This window comes from Argentina silus, assembly GCF_951799395.1.
Source record: "Argentina silus genome assembly, chromosome: 15".
In the NCBI taxonomy this organism is placed as follows: Eukaryota; Metazoa; Chordata; class Actinopteri; order Argentiniformes; family Argentinidae; genus Argentina; species Argentina silus.
The window spans coordinates 12,454,366-12,476,696 of record NC_139669.1 but is presented as its reverse complement, the minus strand read 5'-3'; the positions used below and the strand labels follow the sequence as shown (position 1 = coordinate 12,476,696).

Genomic DNA, 22,331 nt, shown 5'->3' with positions numbered 1-22,331 from the left:
GAGTGACAGATTAATTTCACACCTAGAAACTTGTCTTACTAGTACATTTTTTGTCCATTGTAGTCATTATGCACAGTGCAATGTGTCGTGATTCACATTACAGTATTCAGAGTGTTTTATAACAAAAGAAACAAACAACTTGATTTTCGCATTTATATTGGTGTGATGTTTAAACTTTTAATTACGAGCAATACGATTCACAATCATCTGTAAGGACACATGTTAGTATTTTCTGTTAGCTATTAGGAAGCCCTAGAAAATCCCCTTATAAAAATGGATGCAGGTAAGAAGTGGTATTTTGTCCAAACCAAACATTGCTTGAAAAACAGTTAAAATCAGAAAATAAGTTAAATAACATCAGTATACAATCATTAGAAAATGACAGACAAATGTACAGTTGCCTGCATTGCTTGCTGACCTAGCAAAGCAGACAATGTTTCACAACCCCATTTAGCCATACTAAAATAATTACACTTGGTCCCAATGGATAAAGTTTCAATAAGAAATTATATCGTGGAATACACAGTTGAAATACATATTGGTCACATGACAACGCTGGTGTATGGAATTAAAAGCAGAAGCTGTTTTGTAGGACTTGTTTCAACAGGTCAGTTTAAAACATGAAGGTGCATAACCCTCAAGTGTTGACTTACAGAGAGTCTAGTGCAAAAACGCATCAATCCAATGGAATGAGGTATAGAAAGTAGCTATGTAAGAGCCTGAGAGCACATCCAACATTTCATTGGAGAGGATCAGTTCTGGGGGGTGGAGTAAAGTGAGTGGTGCTGGGTGTTCTGGTCCGGAGGATTACTGGAAAAGAGGAGCGGTTGTGTCTCCTTCGATCCATACCAGCTGCGTGAGACAAACGTGTACATAATCAATTTGTGGTACACATACCAACAACAACAGGAATAAAATGAGAGGTGTTTGAACTCTACCTATTGTGTGGATGTGTATTATGGGCCCAAGGAACTCCTGAGTCAGTGTCCACTCCCTGGGGATCATCAAAAAAGTACGGGCGGGGTACTCTGCTGTTGACGGGCCGACTACAACCCTGGGTGAGACAAGAACACTTCAGAACGGTGCTAGCATCCAGTGAAGGGGGGGGAGGGGGTGAAATAAACAGCTATCAACTATGTCTTGAGCAAAGAAGACTTACCGTTTCTTGAGGAGGCCGGCGAACTCTGAAGATAAGAATGAGCAGGCTGGTGGGTAACAGCTCCCATATAAAGAGAATCGCCCCGAACGCCAAGTAGCCCCTGTCTCCAAGTTCACGAAGAAGGTCAGCCTAAAGGGTGACAGGCACTGTGCATTATTGATTGCCCATTGACCCACTAATATCCTGCCTATAGGCAGCCTATCTTTCTGTACATTAAATGACCTTTCTGTTCATAACACAATCTATGAATCAAGATTTTTTTTTTCTTCTTTTTACCTGATCAGAGATGTTGTACCAGTCAAAGTCAAAGGACTCCATCTTGTGATTCTTGTACAATATAAGCACCGCCAGGTTGTAGCATGCCCTGCTCGAAAAGAGCAGAATTACGCCAGCTCCCAGCATTGCAGTCTGGCACACTGTTGTACCCTGGGGGAAGAGAAATACCTCTTATTACACAAGAACCTTTTACTGAACTCTATTCTTAAGTCAGTTCATTACAGAAATTGCCCTTGGGTTTACTGTTACATGCAGTAATTGTATACATAGATATGTATAACCCTATTGAACCACTGCTTATGGAACTTGAAAGTAAAAGTAAAAATCCAACACGAGTTTGAGAGAACTTGTGACATTTCCTTTCGAAGAGTTCTGGCTGGACTACAGTGGACGTACCCTACTGTGCAGGTATGGGCTGGTGGAAGGTGAGCCGCGGGTTAGAAGCAGCAGCAAGGCAGCGAGGCACACAGCCTCCAAGATGAAGAGCAGATCATTGACCAGCACTCGGATCAGAACCAGACTCCAGGTTCTGTCCCCTGCTCCTCCACTTCCCCCTCTCTCCCCAAGGGCTGCGCACACCGCATTGACACAAAGGAATACTCCACTCAATGTGGCGTAGACACATCGAGCAAAACACCTAAGCAAAATAGACTTCAGTCAGTTCAAACTGTTGAAATTCAACGACCAGAAATGATGTCTCCCAAGCATTTCTCAGTGACACAAACCACAACACATATCCAAGTATCACATCCAAGAGTCTGGGGGAAGTGAAACTCACAGTGCTTTGCCTGGTTCAGAGCTGTACTTCTCTCTCACTTTGAGTAACACCTAGAAACAGGAACAAATGTAATTGTTGAAATAAAACAACAAGAAGAGAATATCCAGAACTACGTAGCTACTATTGAAAATAGATAATAAATGTATCTTACCTGAGTGAAATAGAGATTGATGAGACTGAGAGTGAAGAACTGCAAGCACACTGGGAAGCAATAGAGGAGCCAGGATATAGGGGTAGGCAGGCGATTTGCCTCAACGGCATTGAAGAAATAAAAGGAAAAGAGTGTGGTGCGAAGCGCAGCCCAAAGGAGGCATAAGAACAGGAAAACACTCTGGTAGCTCCAGCGCTTGTGTCGGTAGAGTAGAAGGAGCCAGAGCTGGACATACACCACTAAAAAGAGACTGCCATACAGAACAGTGTAGAGGACGGTGAATCCAAGCTCCACTGAGGGGGCCACTGCTGGATACAGAGGAAGAGGTGTAGGCAGGAAGGAGTTGGGCTGCACTGGAGGTGTGATTGGAGCTTCCATGGAGGTGTATGGTGAACTACAGTGTCATTTGCAATATATGTGCCTTTTAGATACAATTAGGAAATCACACGTAATAGTGTGTTGATTGAACACAAGAAGATAATGTGTCCATCTTCCAAAATCCCAATCTCTGGTAGTTTGAATTACATGCTCCTCTACTCAGCCCTTTTCAATTGCATGGGGGTGGAGGTGACAGGGGGGGAGCCGCTGTTATCCAGGACCAAAATAGACATGTTATGGAAAAAGCAGAAACATAAACCGTTATCAGATAGCAAACTGGAACAGGGTCCATACATTGGCAAAGCAAATATTAGGTCGTTATGCAATCGGATATGGAACTCAATGTACAAAAACCCAATGATTTAAAACACAAAATATGTTCTAAATTACAAGATGAACTTAATTTAAGTGTTGATTGCGTCTATGTACAGTCGGCTAAGTACAGAGAATATCAATATAAGTTAGCACTTAGCTAACGTTAGCACTTAGCTAGCTACTTTCTGTTACTATAGCCAATGACTTAATTGCAAATGTAACATTAATCAACACGGCATGATCTTGCGGGTTTGTGAGGAAAAAAATCGTTTAACTAGCTAATTTAAGTATAAGACATTACACTTTACCTATGTTATCGTAGTCGACGTTGTTGCGCATCTGTTTATCATCGCCCCAAGCAGGTAATCCCCACTGCCACTTCCTTGTTCAGTAGCTGTCAACCAGTCGGTGTGGGCGAAATTCCGACTCGACCGTGAAAATCTACTCGGGTAGCTCCCCTTCCGGGTATTGATGTTGTGCAATAATCGGACATTCACAACTGTGCTACTACGACTGTAAGTGTATTTAGCAGATGTTTTCGGGTGTAATTGAGCTAATACACGTTTGTATCAAACTAGCTTTATGGATCGTAAATTAGCATACGTGTTGTCGGATAAAAAAAAATAAAAAAAAACTTTTTGGGATTTCTAATTGCCAGAACATGCTTGTTACTGCATTTAAGCTAGCTAGTTGCCTCACTACTTTTTGCTATCTATCTATTTGTCATTGATTGTGTGGTGTAGAGCTAATTTCATCAGCTGCTGGCTTCATTGCAGTAATTTTGGATGTGGCTAAATCACAGTGTGAGTACTGATTCGACACGATTGCACACAGCTGGAGATGTAACACAGTGGATGTTGAAATACCTAATAAAGAACTGCACTTGAAGTGTAAGATAATTTGTGTGTGTACGAGTTTCGCAATTACAAACAATAGTTCCATTTGGACGAGTTAAGTGCATGTTATGCCAAAAAATAACATTTTGATTCCGTCCGAGGAAGGACGTGAACTCAAAACCTTCACGTGGCATACCATGAACAAGAGCACTAATCTGTCGTTCCTCGACATCGGAAATGTGTGTTACATCATGTTTTGCACACACTCCAAATCACTGAGACGCCCCATAATAACTTGTGACCTGTGTAGCAGGCTGCAATAATCGCTATCTCTCGTTAAACAGAGCTACTGCAAGTTACAGAGGTGGACACTAACATGTGCATCCTACACCACTGACGTACTTTACACGTCTTTTACGCACATTAATCTGAAATGAAATTAATGCGCCAATCATTTGTAAACATGTCCAAATCAATTCAGTCGGAATGATGTCACTATATGTATTCACTTCCGTCACCGACAGGTGGCAGCAGAATCAAAACAGTCTTTCCATTACTACAAGCCTTGGTTCAGCTGTGAGCTGAATTCCTTAGTATAGGCAATTCATCCGTTGTTTCCTGACATGTATTGTATCGTAATCAGAAGAAGATCGTCTGTTACGATCAATAGTTATACCACCAGCTTTTACAGAAGCGTCTGTCAGTCCGCCTAAGCAAACATGAAAGTTGCAAATTACGTAGAGTTCTTGGTGGGATTCCATCATGCCATGGTAGCCCAACTACATTGATTTTACTTGGTATTTACTTGATATCCACTTTCGTATACTGATCCGACGGACGAAGTACATTGTACAATTGCCACTAATGTACACCGCTATCCACACATTTTGATGATATGGTACAGCGTCAAGCAAATTAATCCTGCCAGAATGAGAGTGCGTCAGTATACCACACTAAATAGTGTAGGCATAATTGCCCATGATGTGTTCGATACGGTCGGCCATAACCAAGTAATATAAACATATGATATGTTATTTACCAAATCACAGAGAAATGTGTCTGATTTATGCATATGTACTTTAGGTGGTGCCCCCATTGAGCGTGTCCCCGTTTATAAATACCTGGGCATTTGGTTTGACATACAGAGTAGCTTGTTAAAAAGCTAACATTTAAGGTGGGCTTCTTTTATAGGAATAGATCTTGCCTTTCCCTGAACAGCAGACAGCAGATGAGTGTGAGTAAGCAATGACATTGTTGTGGACATATGTGTTATTCTTTTATACATGCACATTATAGATCAAGATGGGGTTTGTGAGAAGCTGGGCATTAACTGAAGCCTCTGTGCCCCCACCACCCAATCAACAATCAGATAATAATCATAACACACATCCTGTTTAGCACAACTGTCCGGCTTTTCAGGTTGTGTTGTTTCAAGATAACACTGTATACTACTGTACATGTCTTCCACCCTGGTTGTCAAATCTCCACAATGTCTAACACTTGCCCTATGGTTAGACAGTACGTCTGCCATCTACTGGCCTTACCTTATTCAAACTTTTCTTTTGTATTGGAACTATTTGTATTGGAACTGTATTTATTGTAAAGGGATTATTTCACACATGCAGCTACAACTGTTATATTTACACAAAGGGACTATAGCATTAGATTTGTTTACCTACAGTATGCATAACTCTAGTGCCACTGACCAATGAGTTATCACCAAAATACTGAATACTGAAAAAAGTAATGTATGTAAATGTAATTTATTTTTGACCTCATCATTGCATTATACTATTACTAATAGCAAGAAGTCATTTGAAATGGAGATGGTGTCAAGCACTGAAGTGTATAAAGTCTGAAGATGTACTGTATGTATGACTTGTATTCACATTACCAGTAAAAAGGCCAATATAAACACATCCAGTCAGCAAGCAACTTATGATTAGTAATATAACATTTATTGATTCAAGATAATGCAGAGCAACAAATTGACACCTTTGCCAGAGATAACCCACCTTTATGGAAATTGAGGCCTACAGCTGGCCACAAGACAAGAGCTACTACATTTTCATCTGTCTGTCAGCAGGATGGCCATCTTTAACTGTAAAACGACTGACACATTGGTATATGTTTGTGTCTGAAATAGGGGGGAGAATCTCTACTTTAACCTTATAGTAATTGGTTGATTTCAAATCCAAACTGTTGGAGTATAGAGCTAAAAGAAGACAAAATGCTTCCTCTTTCCAATACTTACAGAGGGCATTGTAGAAGTATTGCACAGATAATATCAAGTTTAATGTCAAGCCCTGGGCCACTGTTTGGGCTTACTTTGGCCTTAAACCAACTGGCAATACAGTTGTGTTCCAAAGACTTATTGTTGCAGTTATCGTTAGAGGTAAATGGGTCAAAGTATCGTGATATGTGTTTTTGTCCTTATCGCCCAGCTCTACATGAGTTTACACAACACCACCTACAAACTCTCCTCTCCCTTTTCATCTTTGCATGGTTCATCTTTGTGTTGTTCATGCATTTCCACAAAAAACCCGTGCTTTTTTATCATGTGGTCCTTCAAGTACTTCCGACGAGTGAAGTTTTGGCCACAACATTTACATACGTGCGGTTTCTCACCAGTGTGCATGCGTCGGTGGGAGTAGAGTGTGCTGCTCATAGCGAAGCGCAGGGGGCAGTCCTGACACTTAAAAGGCTTCTCACCAGTGTGGATACGGTAGTGAGTCTTGAGGTATTTTGGGCAAACAAAGCTTTTGTTACACTCTGAGCACTTGTTTTTCTCTGGATTTTCCAGCACCGGCTGCTCACTCTCTGTCATGTGCATCTTCAAATGCATCCGCAGGTACTCCGGTCGATTGAAGGCCATGGCACAGTGCTCACAGCTGAATGGTTTCTCTCCAGTGTGAATAAACATGTGCCGGTCCAAGTGACTCTTCTGGATGAATTGCTTCCCACACGTCTTACACTTGTGTGGCCTCTTTTCTTCAGACGTGTGCGCGTACATGTGCCGCTTAAGGTATGTCAGATGGGTGAACTGTTTCCCACACTCGTTGCAAATAAAGTCCTTATTCCCAGTGTGGATCTGCTGATGAATCTTCAGGTTGGTTCTGCTTCCGAAGTCCTTCCCGCACTCATCACAGTGGAAAGGCCTCTCCCCAGTGTGAGACTGAAGGTGCCTGTCTAATGCAGACTTACACCTCAAAACCTTCTCACAGAAATGACATGTATAATTCACTTTTATCCTTATCTTTTTCTCTCTGGGTGGTCTGAATTTTGTCCTTGGTGTTTTCAAACCGTTGGCACCTTGATTTTTGCCTTTCTTTTTCTTTTTCACTGTGACATTTTTCAAGTCAGTGTTGTGATCTGACTCAACCGTCTTCTTACTCTTGGGTCTTCCTCTTTTCCTTCTCTTTTCTGGAAATGTTTCTGTCTCTTCCTCAGAATGGCTCACTTCCTTTTCACTTAAGTCCTCAAGACAAATCTTGGAGTCTTGTTCACTCTCCTCTTCACCTAAGTTCTTAAACAAAGTCTTGGATCTGGTGCATTTCTTCCCCCCCCTCAGATCACTCAGCTTGTCTGACTCACCATGACTCTCTGCCCCTCTGACCGCCTTGGTGTGACTCTTGGATTTCTTATTTTTGGCAATGGTGTTTTCCCACTGTCTGTTCCTATTGGAAGCCTCTTCATCCTGTTCTTCCAACACCAAGTGGTCACTTTCAGCTTTGTCCTCAGAAAGAGCCTCGGTTCTTTTCTTCTTAGACTTGCTTGGTCTTTTTCTATGAGGAGTGTCTTCATCCTGTACTTCCGATCCAGAATGGTCACTTTCTTTGTCCACCTCGAGGCGAGCCTTGGTCATTTTCTTTTTGGGGTTGCGTGGTTTCCTCCTATTTAAAGCAGAGGCCTCCTCAGTCTCTACTTGTACCTCTACCTCAGGCTGGGAATAATCTTCAGTCTCTTCTTCACATACATTGAAGTTTCTATTGTGCATCTTTCTTTTAGTGTGGAAAGTCACTGCAGTTTTTTTGTCTGACATGTTGTCATCCTTCTTAGCATGAGTCTTGGTTCTTTTCTTATTGGAGTTGTTGTCCCTCCTTTTTCTTTTTGTGGTCTCTTCTTCCTGGTCTTTGGGCTTGGAGTAAGAACAATCATGGTCTGTTGAGTGAGCTTTAGTGCTTTTGGTGCTGCTTTTTTGTTTCTTCTTCAATGAGAGGGCCTCACCTTCGCTCTCAGTAGAAGACCCAGACACAGGAGAAAATCCCCTCCCTTCTTCTCTCAGGTTCTCAGAGCGTGTCCTGGGAATTTTTCTAGGGGACATTCTCAGCCGCCCCCTGAGCCTTTGACAGAGGACCTCCTCTGTCTGTGGGTCCAGATCCTCACCATGATAGGCAACCGGTTCTGTGACAAGAGAAGGACATTTCATAGATTAGTGACCTGAGGGAAATTTATTGGAAGTATAGTAAAAGTGAAAAATGCAAATGGGGCTTTCATATTACTGAAAGGTCTAAATAGAGAAAGTATTGTTGACTAACATCCCAGCAAACATAGTACGAAATCGCAACTTTGAAGTTAGGCTGTGGTGAGGTTGTGGTTAAGTTTGTGCCCACGAAACCTAATGACTAGCCTACCCTCTGTTAACATAGCATTATGGTGGCATAAAGGTTGGTGCCATGTAGCACTACTGATGCCAAATCACACACCTGAATCAAGCTGATTCTAATTGGGCTCACTAGTTCTAGCTGTAACAGTAGTGTGACGTTAGCCTCCTGACTTGACCCACACAGGGCATTCACTGATGGGGTGCAGGTGTCATAATGTAATGATTCTGTTGTTCTTTCTGTCTGTTAGGGTTACAAGCAGGTACGTTTGCAACATTATGTAGCCTGTGTTACACTATGCTATGAAGATAATCTGTGGAGGTTACGAGAATAGTTTGGTAGCTAAAGGCATGCAGTTCCTGATTCTCCATGGAAGCAATTGGTCTGACAAACACGTTGTTACTACCTTTGGAAGTCCTACATTGAAAGGCAATTTTCCCATGTCAGTGTAGGTGATTAATGCATAGTACTGACAGAAAAAGGTTTGTAATAGTTCATATGAATTCAACTACATTTATGTTTGGCTAGTGCATAAGTTAAATAAGTTCTCTTAATATTTGGCTGCAATGGATGTAATAGCCTAGAAATTCAATGCGACTTCATACTGGCTAACGTTGAAACCCTCTCTGTGTCTTATGTCGAACACTTGATTTAGCCACTTACAGCTTGTCCGGTGAGTCAGATAGGTGGATTCTCAAAATCCATTGGCGCTAACAAGCCACCCACAGAGGCAGGGGTTAGCTTGTTAGCACCAATGGAATGCAAAAAAACACCTGCAGTCAGGGTACTAAGCCAATGATATGTCTCCCTAAGATTCACCAGGACTCCACCTCTCCATTGGTTTGCCCCATCATCTCTTCAAATGGATCCTTGAGTGAACCGATGGCCTAATACGTAGATTATTGCCTGAAACACCTGGTACGTACTCGACCTTCATATCTAGCTGGCACAAGAGACATTTTGAACTGTACCAAAAACCTTGATGTATTTGATGAGATCTTGTTTCCTGGATTACAAACTACCTGATCAACAGGCCACAATTTGTACGGCTGCAGGGATGTGTGTCAGATTGGGTGGTGGGCAGCACTGGAGCCCTGCCGTTGGTGTCACCCTGGACACTGTGGAGGAGGTGGCCAATAGGAGGATGAGGACCAAACTCCTCGCCATCATGGACAATCTCTCCCATCACCTACATGTCATTGTGGCAGAGCAGAGAAGCTCCTTTAGCAACAGACTACTACAACCATGTTGCACTAAGGAGCGCTATCGGAGATCTTTTCTGCCTGCTGCAATAAGACTGTAGAACTCCTCCTCCGGCTGGCTCGATCAGGGTGATCAGTCAGGCTGGGGGATGTTAAATCATACGGGACTGTTCTTACTGTATGTCATGTTTCAGATTTTTTTTTCTATTTTTTTTTCTATTGTCACTTTATTTTGTTGTTGTTGGTTGTGATGTGAGCTGCTGTAATGCCTTAATTTTCCCTCAGGGATCAATAAAGTACCTACCTATCTATGAGTATACTGTATTCTGCCTCTCTAGATGTCACCAGTCTTTTCACAAATATACCACATGGGGGCAGCATAGAGGTTGTGTCATCTTTCATGAAGTCAAGGCCTGACCAATCACCCCCTACGAATTTCATCCTCAACCTACTTGACCTCTGCCTAAATTGCAACTACTTCATGTTCGAGGAAGAGTTCTTTATCCAAACAAAGGGAACTGCAATGGGGGCAGCATTTGCCCCTAACTATGCAAACCTATACATGGTGTTTGTCTACATTGATACCAATGCATTCTGTGACCATATTTCTTTATATCGCAGGTACATAGATGACGTGTTCCCCCTCTTCCATGGGAACCAAACACAACTGGACCAGTTTGTCACTTACCTCAACCAAACCAATGAAAATCTGAAGTTCAAGTGTAAAGTCCAGTCAGAATCTACTGAACGCAACATACTGATCCTGATTGGGGAATTTTTACAGGTAAAACACAATTCCAGTTCTTCAACCGAGTTTGAAAGTAAATCTAAAGCTTGAGAAATCCAAGAATAGGGATGATGATGACCATTTGCTGCACTGTGCACACACCACAAATAGAGACATGGCCCTTACCAAGAACTCAAAAACGGAATCCCTGGTAAATAAAATCTTCTTCTCCACAGAGTATAATTACCTGTCTAATCCAATCAAAAGGACCATCTCCAAACATTGGCCAATCCTCACCAGTGATCCCTTACTACGATCCAGAATCAGCCAAAGCCCACCAAGGGTTGTGTTGAGGAGAGCCAGTAATCTGAAAGACAAACTGGTACGATCTGTGAACTACCCAGTATACCCAGTATGGGAACTTTAGATGTGGCCATTCAGAAACATTTTTTATGCATAGTTCCCCTGTGTTCTGTCGCATCATTTGTGCTGTCATAAGAGAGCTCTCAATGTATTGTATTGATTCTAGGCTTTCATTTGCCTTTGGAGTCTGCTATTGGTGTCTGTCTATGTGAGGACCAAAGAGACAGGTTCAGGGTAGCCATGATGAGGCTGAAATATCTGAACAATTCAATCAGAAGCATAGCCAAAACCACCAAAATCAATAGTTTGGAAAATCATTAAAAGGAAAAAAAAAAAAAAGCACTAGTGAGCTCAGATATCACAAAAAGCCTGGGAAGCCAAGGAAGACTTCTACAGTGGATGGCCTAAGAATGCTCACCATGATTAAGAAAACCCCCAAAACAACTCTCCCACAGATCAGGAACACTCTCCAGGAGGTAGGCGTGAATGTGTCAGAGACTACAGTACCATCCACAGAAGAACTACAGAGGCTACACTGCCAAGTGCAAACCATGAGTTAGCCACAAAAACAGGATGGCCAGGTTACGGTTCACTAAAAAGAACTAAAAGAGCCTGCAGAGTTCTGGAAAAAGGTATTGTAGACAGATGAGACAAAGATGAAGATGTACCAGAGTGATGGCAAGCGTGAAGTGTGGAGAATAAAAGGAACTGCCCAATATCCACAGCATACTGTACCGCCTCTGTGGAATATGGTGGGGGGGGGGGGGGGTGTTATGGCTTGATCATGTATGGCTTCCATTGGAACTGGCTGACTTCATAGATGATGCAACTGCTGATGGCAGCAGCAGGATGAATTCTGAAGTGTACAGAGACAACTTGTCAGCCCAAGTACAGGCAAATGCCAGTAGGGAACACCTCCCTTTGCAGATGAGAATATAATACTTTTGTTTGGACTCATTGTTTCACAACAGGAGTTTGTCACAATAATTGAATAGCTTCATGACAGAGTTGAACAGTCTCTGTCTGTTGTTTAATTAAATCTGATCATGACACTCATCATAGCTTAAACGCCCCAGAGGATATATGCGATGCAGTCAATTCATTGAAATAAATACGCAACAAAAGGCAAATTGTATTCGTTTTTAACGCAAATTGTATTCGTGCTGATTTGTCGGCAGATATGTAACCACACAGAGAAAACTGTAGGCCATTCATCTATTTTACATGAACTATCTTGCTCGCATACACTGCTTGCGAACGTACTGCTGTATGCTGTCGGCGAGGGGTGTGTTTCTATGTGCGCACTTGTTCGGTCTCCATCCCAAGTCCACGAGTTGTTCTGAATGACCCTTCTGCACACTGTGCTGAAATGCGTAGTGTCATGTTGTTTGGCTTCGGGTAATGACGGGTATAAAGTTAATTTTTCGGCCAAAGACGAGACGTGTAATTGTTGTGTCGGAAGATTATATAGTCGCAAGCTAATATACCACGACAATCTCATTAAATGATATGGAGTTTCGCGTCGGAGCTATCGTAAACCATAACAGCAAATTAAATGTTGTGTGCATAAATGGACACGCCACTCACTTATTTTCGTCCTCACTACTCCAGATTTCCCCGAAAGAGTTTGTCCTATATCGATGAGGTACAATTTCATAAACTTCCATTCTACAGGCTCAGTATCACCCATTGGTATAGCAAGGGAAATCCCAAATCAATCTAGCTAGCTATGCTTCAATCTGTGTTCTGTGAACGACAATAGTGGAACTCCGCCATCTGTGTTCTCTGAGCTCAAATAGTGGAATTCCGCCCACTTACTTCCGGTGAATGAAAATTAGGATTTCTTCAGAGCAAGAGCGGCCAAGTTAAACTTCATTTAGCATTTAAACATGGTAAATAGGGATAAAAAAACACAAACAATATGCTAATTACCTTAACAAATATAAACGAACCATAATATGCTAATTATCTTAACACACACACACACACACACACACACACACACACACACACACACACACACACACACACACACATATATATATATACATATATATAGTATTGCTCCAGAAGGGTTTGTAATAGGGTTTGTAATAGTTCTGATATCCTAATTACCCTGATGAAATAGTTGTGCCCCAGAATAATGGACTGTACAGAAATATGTTTCAATCATTTCAATTAATCTCTGGTACCACACTACTCAGCACCACTTCTAGAATGCAGATCAGGTGAGTGTCTTATCTGAACTGCATAGGACACATATAATGGACTGTACAAAACTTCAGTGCTTCTTCTTTTAGCTCTATACTCCAACAGTCTGGATTTGATGGACTGTACACAAATATTTTATCAACGATACACTCCATCTTCTCAGCAGCATGTGTACTGTAAGAATAAAGTGAAAAATCTTGAGCTGTGAAAATGATGATGGCTTTTTACTGTGGCCATTATATGTGCCCAATGCAGTCCAGATAGGGCACTGTGAGTGGTTTTACCACAGTAAAATGCCAGCGACATTTTCTATGACACAGATTCAGGTTAAAACTCATGTTGTTCCTATAGTACAAGTGTTGCTGAGCAGACGGATACAAATTATGATGTGTATCCTTTGTAAAATATTTGTATACAATCCATTATATGTGCCTTATGTAGTCCAGTTAGGGCACTATGAGCTGGCCGACCAGAATAAATGGCAACATTTCCTATGACACTGTTCAACACCGAACCTAATTTATTTTAAACACCAGAGGTGTTGCTTCATAGATTGGAACTAATCACAAAGTGCAATAATCGTAAATCGAAATCGAAATTCATTTTTGTACAGCTCAGTTTCTGAAAATATAACAAGAATATGTACAATGACATGTGATTGCACAAATAATGCAAATTGTAATGATCAAAATATATTTTTTTAAATTGGATATACTTTTCTCAACAAAAATAAGGGAAAATTGTGTGATCCCATCTCTTTCCATTCATCTCCTACTGAAAGCTTTTATTTAAAGTCGCGAAAACTAAACCAGAAGTCTTAATGTCGCCAGTTGTTGCTTATTTTTGTCAAAAGAATAGAGCTGTGTTTGTCTGTCTCTTTGATATTTGTAGCTGAAATGCAGCTATGGACGACACCGCCGCCTTGTGTTGAGGTGGAGGGTGAGGAACTGATGGACCAGATCAGCTCACCTGTCTACTTCCCTGCTGTTTATTCACAGAGGAACTGATGAAAACCAACCATAATCCAAAACATTTTTGGCACAGAAAGTAATCATAACCTAAATTTCAGACAATCCAATGTAGTGTAGTGTGTGTGTGTGTGTGTGTGTGTGTGTGTGTGTGTGTGTGTGTGTGTGTGTGTCTGTGTGTCTGTGTGTCTGTGTGTGTGTGTGTGTGTGTGTGTGTGTGTCTGTGTGTGGTGACTAGTGAGTGTGTCTAGGCTCCTGTCTGTCTGCGTCATCAGTGATCCCAATGCCATCATCACGATTTAAAAATAAAGGAAAGAATGAAATGAACAAATGGGTGACAGAAATAGAGAAATAGCGGGAGGATGATGAGATATAAATTAGACATTATTAGACATTAGTTTGTGCTAATGAGATGATGTTGAGATGACACACACACACACACACACACACAATAACAGACATTTGGATTCAGACAGATTTAGCACTCACTGAGTATCAGTTATGTCACTCCAGATCTCTTGTTTTTCGCTCCCCTAGTCTATAATAACAGCTTCATAGTGGTGACACATTGAGTGCATTACTCTAATGCACAGTTCCTTTGTAAACCAAGAGGGCACTCAAATACCAATCATACACTCCACCTTTCTTCTCCCCATCTCTCCTCTTTCACTCATCCTGCATGTCTGTTTTTACTTCCCATTGTTATGGGTTAGGTTATTGTTATTTTCTCTGTTCTCTCATCTCTCTCAATCACTCTCAAAATCATAATTCCTTAATCTATCAAATACGTTGTATGACACCATCTGTGAAGTTACTGTCATTCCATTGCACACAGCAGCCTAGAGTGTTAACATTAGCTTTGGCGAGCAGTTTTACATGGATTCTCAATCTAGCCCAACAGCATTGTCTGCATTGAAAGCCTAAATCTACTCATATTGTCGTAAAATAGAATATTTCACTTACAATGCCCTGCACAAGTAATTGGACAGTGAAGCATTTTTTCTTCTTTTGGCTCTACACTCCAAATGTCTGCATTTGAAATCAAACAGTTACTATGAGGTTAATAGGTTGCTCTGAGAGGTGCAAGAGGAAAGCCGGGAAGCATTTCACTATAAAAATTATGGCTGTATGCGATGTATGTGACAAATAACATTTTTTTATTTATTTATATTTCTTATTTTATTTTATTTGGAAGTAGAGATTCTCAGCGTTTATTTTATGGTATTTGTGTACATATTGGTTTCACCATTCAGAAATTGCAACACTTTTTATGCATAGTCCCCAATATTTTAGGGTACCCAAAAGTAATGGGACAATTGGCTTGACAGGGCTTTCTGGTAAGTCAGGTGTGTTAAGAACTGTCAATGTCTAGTATTGATTCTAGGCTTTGCATTTGCCTTTGGAGTTTGCTAATGGTGTCTGTCAAAGTGAGGACCAAAAAGGTGTCAATTAATGTCGAGGAAGCCATTATTAGGCTTAAAAATCAGAAACTTTCAGAAACATAGCCAAAACCTTAGGCTTGCCAAAATCAACAGTTTGGAACATCATGGAAAAAGAAAAAAAGACACTAGTGAGCTCAGCAATCGCAAACGGGCTGGGAGGCCAAAGAAGACTTCTAACAGAGGATGAAGAATGCTTACCATAATTAAGAAAACCCCCAAAACAACTGTCCCACAGATCAAGAACACTCTCCAGGAGGTAGGCGTGAATGTGTCAGAGACTACCATCCTCAGAATACATCACCAGCCGAACTACAGAGGCTTCACGGCAAGGTGCAAACCACTAGTGATCCTCAAAAAGGGAAGAAGTTGTAGAAAAGACGTGTGACCTCCAATAGGTCATCAACAGTAGTAAGAACTCACTCTCTCTCTCTCTCACACACACACACACACACACACACACACACACACATACACACACACACAGTCTTCTGCGTCCTCATGATTAGTGTCTGGGTAGTATGCTGAAGGGAGGGGGTACTGAGAGCCTCCCTCGGTCAGCTGTTTGATCCAACTGCCTCACACCCCCCAAACTCCCCATAACCCCCATGGTGACAACTAATGACAACCTGCTGAGCTATTTACCACCCCCGATCCCCAGGGGGCCAAGGAACACTGTGAACCCAGACATACACACACACACACACACGCACACGCACACACACACACACACACACACACACACACACACACACACACACACACACACACACACACGCAAAGATGCCATCATGACTTATGTCATTCAATGCACCATGATGAACAGATTGTGTGTATCATGCCACCTGCTGAAAAAGGGAACAGACTTGACCCGAGTCATGGATAGAGGACTCAGTACTGACTCAATCCAACCCACCCCCTCTCAAACATATACTGTATTAACACACACACAACACACACGCACACGCACACACACACACACACGCACACGCACACGCACACACAAACAATAGTCTCTCTTCCAACTCAGCTCTACTGCTTGAAAACACATGCATCTTTCTTGAGTAATACTTTAAGAGATGAAAAAGAGATTAATTTAATTGACACTGAACAAATGGCCACTTGTATCTTATTTTTAGGGTGTCATTTAATCAATCTAATAAAAAACTGTCAAGTGTTGGCTATTGATTCTTTATGGGTATCTCATCTGACACTTGGTTGTTTTCCTACGGCCAGGCACAGAATGTCCTTCGATCGGAACAGAAATAAATCAGACAGTTTCGCGCGTAACGGCGCGTAAATGGGTGATTTGACAGCATCTCCCGACTCCTTCAGAACATCCGCATGCTGTAAGGTCGTGATGCTTCCTGTTATTTTTTGGAACGAATCTATGGCCGAGTCCTTTTTTACATGATTATTAAGTGTCGATGCAATTTTAAAATCATAGGCTATAGAAAAAAAAACAGTTTTTGTTCTAGGCTATGTACAGTTCAAGAGCGCATCAGATTACAATGGTTTTGACCATGACATGGAGTTATGAATATTTGATCATGTAATCAACTGCTTTCAACCGACAACAACTAAAGTCACATGTGACATTTTATCATTGTCGTAACAGAGCATGATTACATTATTAGGCTATTTCTCCTACTCTTTCAGTCACTTTCATTGCCATCAAAGTTGGGCATTCGAGAAGTAGGAGTGCTTTGTTCTTCGCCAAATGCCCTTTCCCACCTCCTATCCTCCAACCCCCCTCTGTGCGTTCCAAACTCTTGGTGTGGCTCTGGAATCGTGCCCAGCACCCCCGTTATACCACACACACCCCGTTCATTCCTTACCAGTCGCTTCCTCCTCTGAGCAATTCATCCCTCCTCCCATCTCCCCGCCCTCGCGAGTTTGACCCGTACAGTGACGTATGAGAGATTCCTCCACTGCCCACAACCGTGGGTGCGAGCTCGTCGAGTATAAACCGACTGCCGGGAATTATGCCCATCACTCGCTCAGTCGCACCGACTCGTTCACCAGAGCTGAACTTCAGCGGAGATAGCAGGCACTTTCTCGCCGCTCAGGCTAACTCGCTTTCGGCTTTGGTTCGAGATGGGGACTCGCTCGACTACACGGGGCAATCGGAGCTCCATCAGCTACAACTTCAAGAGTAAGTTCAATCTTATTATACACCTGCCATTTCTATAAATCGTTGTATTTGATGGGCTATTAATGAAGATAATGTCAGCCTACCATCATTTATAACTATGTGATTTATAATGGGGACGTATGGGAATTGTTTTAATCCAATGTATATTCACATTTCGTCGATTTAGTTTAGAATTGTAGCTTACACGGTTTCTTCAGTGTTTATGAAGTTGCCATTATAAGCAGTCACACTGAATTAAGAGTTGTCCGGGTTTTACGCGCGCTTCTTCTGCATGCATTTGATCTCAATAAGTTATTTCTTTGCACCCAATAGCGAATATTTGCCTCGAATTTTTTTTTATCTTTTTGAATTTTCCATCAATATCTGAATTGATTTTCAACTGGTGTTAGGGCTGATAATTGTTATGAAAAGTACACTGTAAACAAGTACTCAGGGGCTTAGTAAAGATAACTCCCAAAAACCAATGATTCGTGATCTTTACATGAATATTTCTAGTACGGTACTTCATATTCAGAAATAAATATTCAACGTTCACCTTGTTCGCAACAACTGAAAGCATGCAAACTTAATTTTCGTTAGTACAGTCTATGTAAATGTATTCAATAGGAAGTTAATCAAAACCAAAGAAACGCAGAAGCCTACACAAGTTCTTGTCCTTGAGATTTCGCTCACACGCCTGCTCGCGCACACTTGCCCATCACCCATCTAAACATGTCCACTCCATGTCCCGTGCCCAAGCAGTTAATTAGCCGTGATGTTCGGGTCAGAAGGTGAGGTCGTTGGAAAATCTTGCGCATGAAGGATAAATAGGTGCGCGATTACTTTTTCATGCAATGTACTTTTCCCCGCGGGCCGCCTTTGTACCCGACATTCGATCTTTCCAAACCACCACTGTATTATTCATGCAGAGCGAAACTGAGCTGGATTGGGTTACCTGGTTTTACTCGTGCTCGTATCCCGATGATTCAACCGTTTTGTGTAAGCTAGTTGGCTCGTGAATTTAGGCTACTAGGGTAAATCTTGTCTGGCACTTGTAGCTGGCGTGCAAAGCCCGACTTATGAACTAGAGGAGTGGACTGGAAATAGTTTTTTTCTTTCTTTTTTTTGCCTAACCCTGCGTTGCAAACCATGTCCCAGAATTATGTAAACGTGTTCTGTAACATGCCTTTGTAACATGATCAGGTAGAGATGAATAGACTCATGATTTGTGTAAACTCATTTATTATGAACGAGTGTCGCTGCTCATTCAATTCTCCAATGAAGCCGAGATGACGGCAATTTTGTGAAAATCTGCCCTTGTGCGTCATAACCTTGTCCATCAGCAACTTTAACCATCACTGAACAGCTCCAAGTGCTGAAAGTGCTGAAAACACCTAGATTTCACTCTCTCTCCCTTTCCCCCCTCACTCTCTCTACTTACACATGGTGTGTTAAATCGGTCTAATGAAATGCACCTGCCACATTTAGTTTTATGATGATAGTTTTAGCAATGCAGTCTACGCATATGTCTCCTATATTTAAAAAGTGAGTAAGATGCACTTATAATTTATAACTTATTAAACCTGTGTATTTGTGTGTGTTTATTTGCAGGTGGGCTAACCCTGTGGCTGGTGCTGTGGTTGGCTGTGGTGAAGCCGAGTGGAGCAGGGGCATGTCCAAGGCTGTGTGTGTGTTACCCCATGCCCATGACGGTCAGCTGCCAGTCCCAGAACTTCACCTCTGTGCCCGCCGGAGTGCCCTACGACTCCCAGCGCGTCTTTCTGCAGAACAACCGCATCACTGAGCTCAGAGCAGACTCTTTCGGCTTCGAGACCCAGGTGAGAATTTGCATGTATCTGTGTGTGTGTGTGTGTGTGTGTGTGTGTGTGTGTGTGTGTGTGTTTGTGTCTGATTGGGTATGTGTATTGTGAATTTGAGTGTTTATTTTATATTTGTATGTTCATATTATGTTTGATGTTGGTAAGATAGAAGAGCTGTGTCTGCTTCTTTGTTGAATTATCCCTTCTCTCTTCTGCCCCCTCATTTTTCATTTCACCTCTCCCCTCCCTGTAGGTTCTTTGGCTGTACTCCAATAACATCACGTGGATCGAGGCTGGAGCCTTCAGTAACTTGCGTGTTCTAGAAGAACTGGACCTTGGCGACAACCCATCACTACGGCGACTGGAGGGCGGAGCGTTCAGGGGGCTGGAGAAGCTGCAGAGCCTGCACATGCATCGCTGCAAGCTGGCAGCCCTGCCACATGACCTCTTCCTCAAGCTGTATAGCCTGCAGTTCCTCTACCTGCAGGTACAGTGTCCACACACACTCACAGAACCTATGTGTACTGTGTACTCTGTACGCAGGCATGCACACAGAACTGATATAGTGCACACACACACACACACACACACACACACACACACACACACACACACACATACACACACACACACACACACACATGCACACACACACACACACACACACACGCACACACACACACACACACACACACACACACACACACACATCCAGGTCCTAATAGTAATGATCGTGTTGTCTCTGCCCTCAGGAGAACCAACTCCACTTCCTCCAGGATGACCTTTTCTCCGACCTTGTCAACCTCACTCACCTCTTCCTGCATGGCAACCGTATCCGCACGCTCTCCGAGAATGTGTTCCGCGGCCTGGTCAACCTGGACCGCCTCCTCCTCCACGACAACCGCATCCGCCAGGTGAACCGCCGTGCGTTCCGTGACCTGGGCCGCCTAACCATCCTCTACCTGTTCAACAACTCTCTGGCAGAGCTGCCCGGCCAGGCCATGCGCGACGCCACCTCCATCCAGTTCCTGCGCCTCAACAGCAACCCCTGGTCCTGCGGCTGCGAGGCCCGCCCCCTGTGGGAGTGGTTCCGCAAGGCCCGCCTCTCCTCCTCCGAAGTGATGTGCTCCTCCCCCTCCACCCGCCATGGACAGGACCTCCGCTTCCTACGGGAGATGGACTTCGCCCTCTGCCCCCTCCCCGACCCCGGCTCTCTGGCTGGCTCCACCACCACCACCTTCAGCACCAAGACCCGCTGGTGGTTCTCCAAGAACAAGCCCATGGCCTCATCCAAGGGAATCTACCAGAAGAGCTCGGAGACAGTCAAGGCCTTCCCTGTCAAGCCCCAGCAGCACGCCTCCAACCCCTCCTCCACCTCCTTCACCTCCAAGTATGAGCTGGCTGAAGAGGAGGTGGCTCTGCCAAAGCTTGACCAGGAGGAGTACTGGGCCAACTACGGAAATGAAGACGCCTCTGTGCGCTGCTTTGAGCTTGAGTGCCCCCCCGGCTATGACACCCCAGTCCTCCCACCGTCCTCCTCCTCCTCCCCCACCCCATCTCTCCTCTCTCTCCTCTCCCTCTGTGTATTTACTCTCTCCCTCCACCTGCTCTTTGGCTGAACCTCCCTCCTTTCAGTCAGCTTTTCTCCACCTCTATTTTCACCCTTCTCTTTCTCCTCTACACACCTGGATCTTGATTCCTTTCAGTTTCCTCCCTGAACCTTAGGGGGCGCTACACTGATGCAGGAGACAGGCAGGCAGTAGGGAGCTGCTCTTTGGAGCACAGGTGAGGTGCAGTGTAGGACAGGATTTGATTGGAGGGCACCGCTGCTGATAGGAGCTCATTGACATCATTGGGGCCGGTTCTATCGCCATGACAGCCAAAGGTAGTGTGGCACCAGCCACTTCATGCGAGCTCAGATCACCACTGGAACACTGCACAGACACATCACACTGTCACAAACGTGAATGTTACTCCAAAAAACTGCATTTCATTTACACCACTCTGTAAACTGGTGTCTTTTTCAGGAGTTTTAGCACCACAATTTCCAGTTTGTACTAGCAGAAAACAATGCAGGCATTGTAACCCTTTAAATACTGCTATTTTTTACCATTCCAACAACTGCTTGCAGTTCTGCTAAGAAAACACTTTGTTCCAATGACAACTCCATCTCTGTCATGGACCTTTCACACTTTACCTTTCCACCTCAGAGACCTCATACAGCAGAGCACCGCTCTCACAGGGCTACAGCGTCAACAGACAACAACACAGAGAGAGTTACATGATGGACATACTAGTGAGATTACTTTCCTAAAGGAAGAATACTGCTGTAAGACATGTCAAAAATAGAGAATGGGAGTAGTAGAACAGGACTAGGGAGCGATGGAGAAACGGTAACGGTAGAGAGAGGGTAAAATATGTTGAAACAACAGCTGAGAGCAGGTTAGCATGCCATTAAGAGACCTAGTGAGGGAGTGAAAGTGAGGCCTCTCACATCCCAGATTCTGAATAGATTTTGTTTCTGTACACGCCAGTAACAAAAACACTGTATATATCGATTATATATCACACCATAACTCTGTACATAGTGATACACTCGTGACACAAGATACATACATGACACTGCTGTGTAGTTTAGTGTATGGAGCCCGTGCTTCAACATTCTTATAGTTTACACTTTTTTCCATTGGTGATTGTTGCCATGAGTGACACCATCTTGTTCATTATTGTATGTATATAAAGATAGATGATTTGAAAGACACAGTAAAACTGTTTTCCCTCTCTTGTATCAAAGTCTGTCTATCCCTTCCTGTTTTTTCACTCCTCTGCCCCACCCCTTCACCCAATACAGAACTCATGCAAACATACGCAAGCACATACTGCATACACATTGCCTTCTCACTAGACTATATGGAACAAGGACAATACGACATTAATACCATTTAAACTTTTTGCATAATATTTTTGCAA

The 22,331-nt window shown here is 42.9% G+C and overlaps 3 protein-coding genes across 5 annotated transcripts; 1 reads left to right on the top strand and 2 right to left on the bottom strand.

Annotated features, from left to right (window-relative positions):
* Window positions 1-139: 139 nt before the first annotated feature.
* On the bottom strand, window positions 140-3,442 carry gpr137 (G protein-coupled receptor 137). The gene is made up of 8 exons (XM_083685801.1): window positions 3,366-3,442; window positions 2,365-2,949; window positions 2,214-2,263; window positions 1,832-2,072; window positions 1,436-1,585; window positions 1,160-1,288; window positions 939-1,054; window positions 140-852 (listed from the first exon to the last, which is right to left on the bottom strand). Exons 2-8 carry the CDS (start codon window positions 2,740-2,742, stop codon window positions 753-755), a joined length of 1,164 nt encoding a protein of 387 aa, XP_083541927.1. The 5' UTR covers window positions 2,743-2,949; window positions 3,366-3,442; the 3' UTR covers window positions 140-752.
* A 2,399-nt stretch (window positions 3,443-5,841) lies between these two features.
* On the bottom strand, window positions 5,842-12,526 carry LOC310816265 (uncharacterized protein). Of its 3 annotated transcripts, none has more exons than XM_083686373.1 (2): window positions 12,377-12,526; window positions 5,842-8,297 (listed from the first exon to the last, which is right to left on the bottom strand). In XM_083686373.1, exons 1-2 carry the CDS (start codon window positions 12,477-12,479, stop codon window positions 6,364-6,366), a joined length of 2,037 nt encoding a protein of 678 aa, XP_083542499.1. In that variant the 5' UTR covers window positions 12,480-12,526; the 3' UTR covers window positions 5,842-6,363. The 3 variants fall into 3 exon arrangements, with proteins under 3 accessions (XP_083542499.1, XP_083542500.1, XP_083542501.1); XM_083686374.1 differs by lacking the exon at window positions 12,377-12,526 and adding an exon at window positions 10,674-10,975; XM_083686375.1 differs by lacking the exon at window positions 12,377-12,526 and adding an exon at window positions 10,724-10,740.
* Window positions 12,527-17,504: 4,978 nt separating this feature from the next.
* LOC310815866 (reticulon-4 receptor-like 2) lies at window positions 17,505-20,980 on the top strand (the record flags this gene model as incomplete). Its single annotated transcript, XM_083685810.1, has 4 exons — window positions 17,505-17,562; window positions 19,153-19,379; window positions 19,615-19,848; window positions 20,114-20,980. The coding sequence occupies 4 exons, from the start codon at window positions 17,505-17,507 to the stop codon at window positions 20,978-20,980; spliced, it is 1,386 nt and encodes a 461-aa protein (XP_083541936.1).
* Window positions 20,981-22,331: the final 1,351 nt, after the last annotated feature.

What these genes read in the sequence shown, in the direction of transcription:
- gpr137 (XM_083685801.1), bottom strand. Translation starts at nt 2,742, where the DNA reads ATGGAAGCTCCAATCACACCTCCAGTGCAGCCCAACTCCTTCCTGCCT. An exon ending in TCTGAACCAGGCAAAGCACT is followed by an intron (nt 2,073 to 2,213) that starts GTGAGTTTCACT and finishes TATTTTGCTTAG; the next exon opens with GTGTTTTGCTCGATGTGTCT. An exon ending in GCCCATACCTGCACAGTAGG is followed by an intron (nt 1,586 to 1,831) that starts GTACGTCCACTG and finishes CTCTTCCCCCAG; the next exon opens with GGTACAACAGTGTGCCAGAC.
- LOC310816265 (XM_083686373.1), bottom strand. Translation starts at nt 12,479, where the DNA reads ATGGGTGATACTGAGCCTGTAGAATGGAAGTTTATGAAATTGTACCTC. An exon ending in AGTAGTGAGGACGAAAATAA is followed by an intron (nt 8,298 to 12,376) that starts GTGAGTGGCGTG and finishes CTCTTGTCACAG; the next exon opens with AACCGGTTGCCTATCATGGT.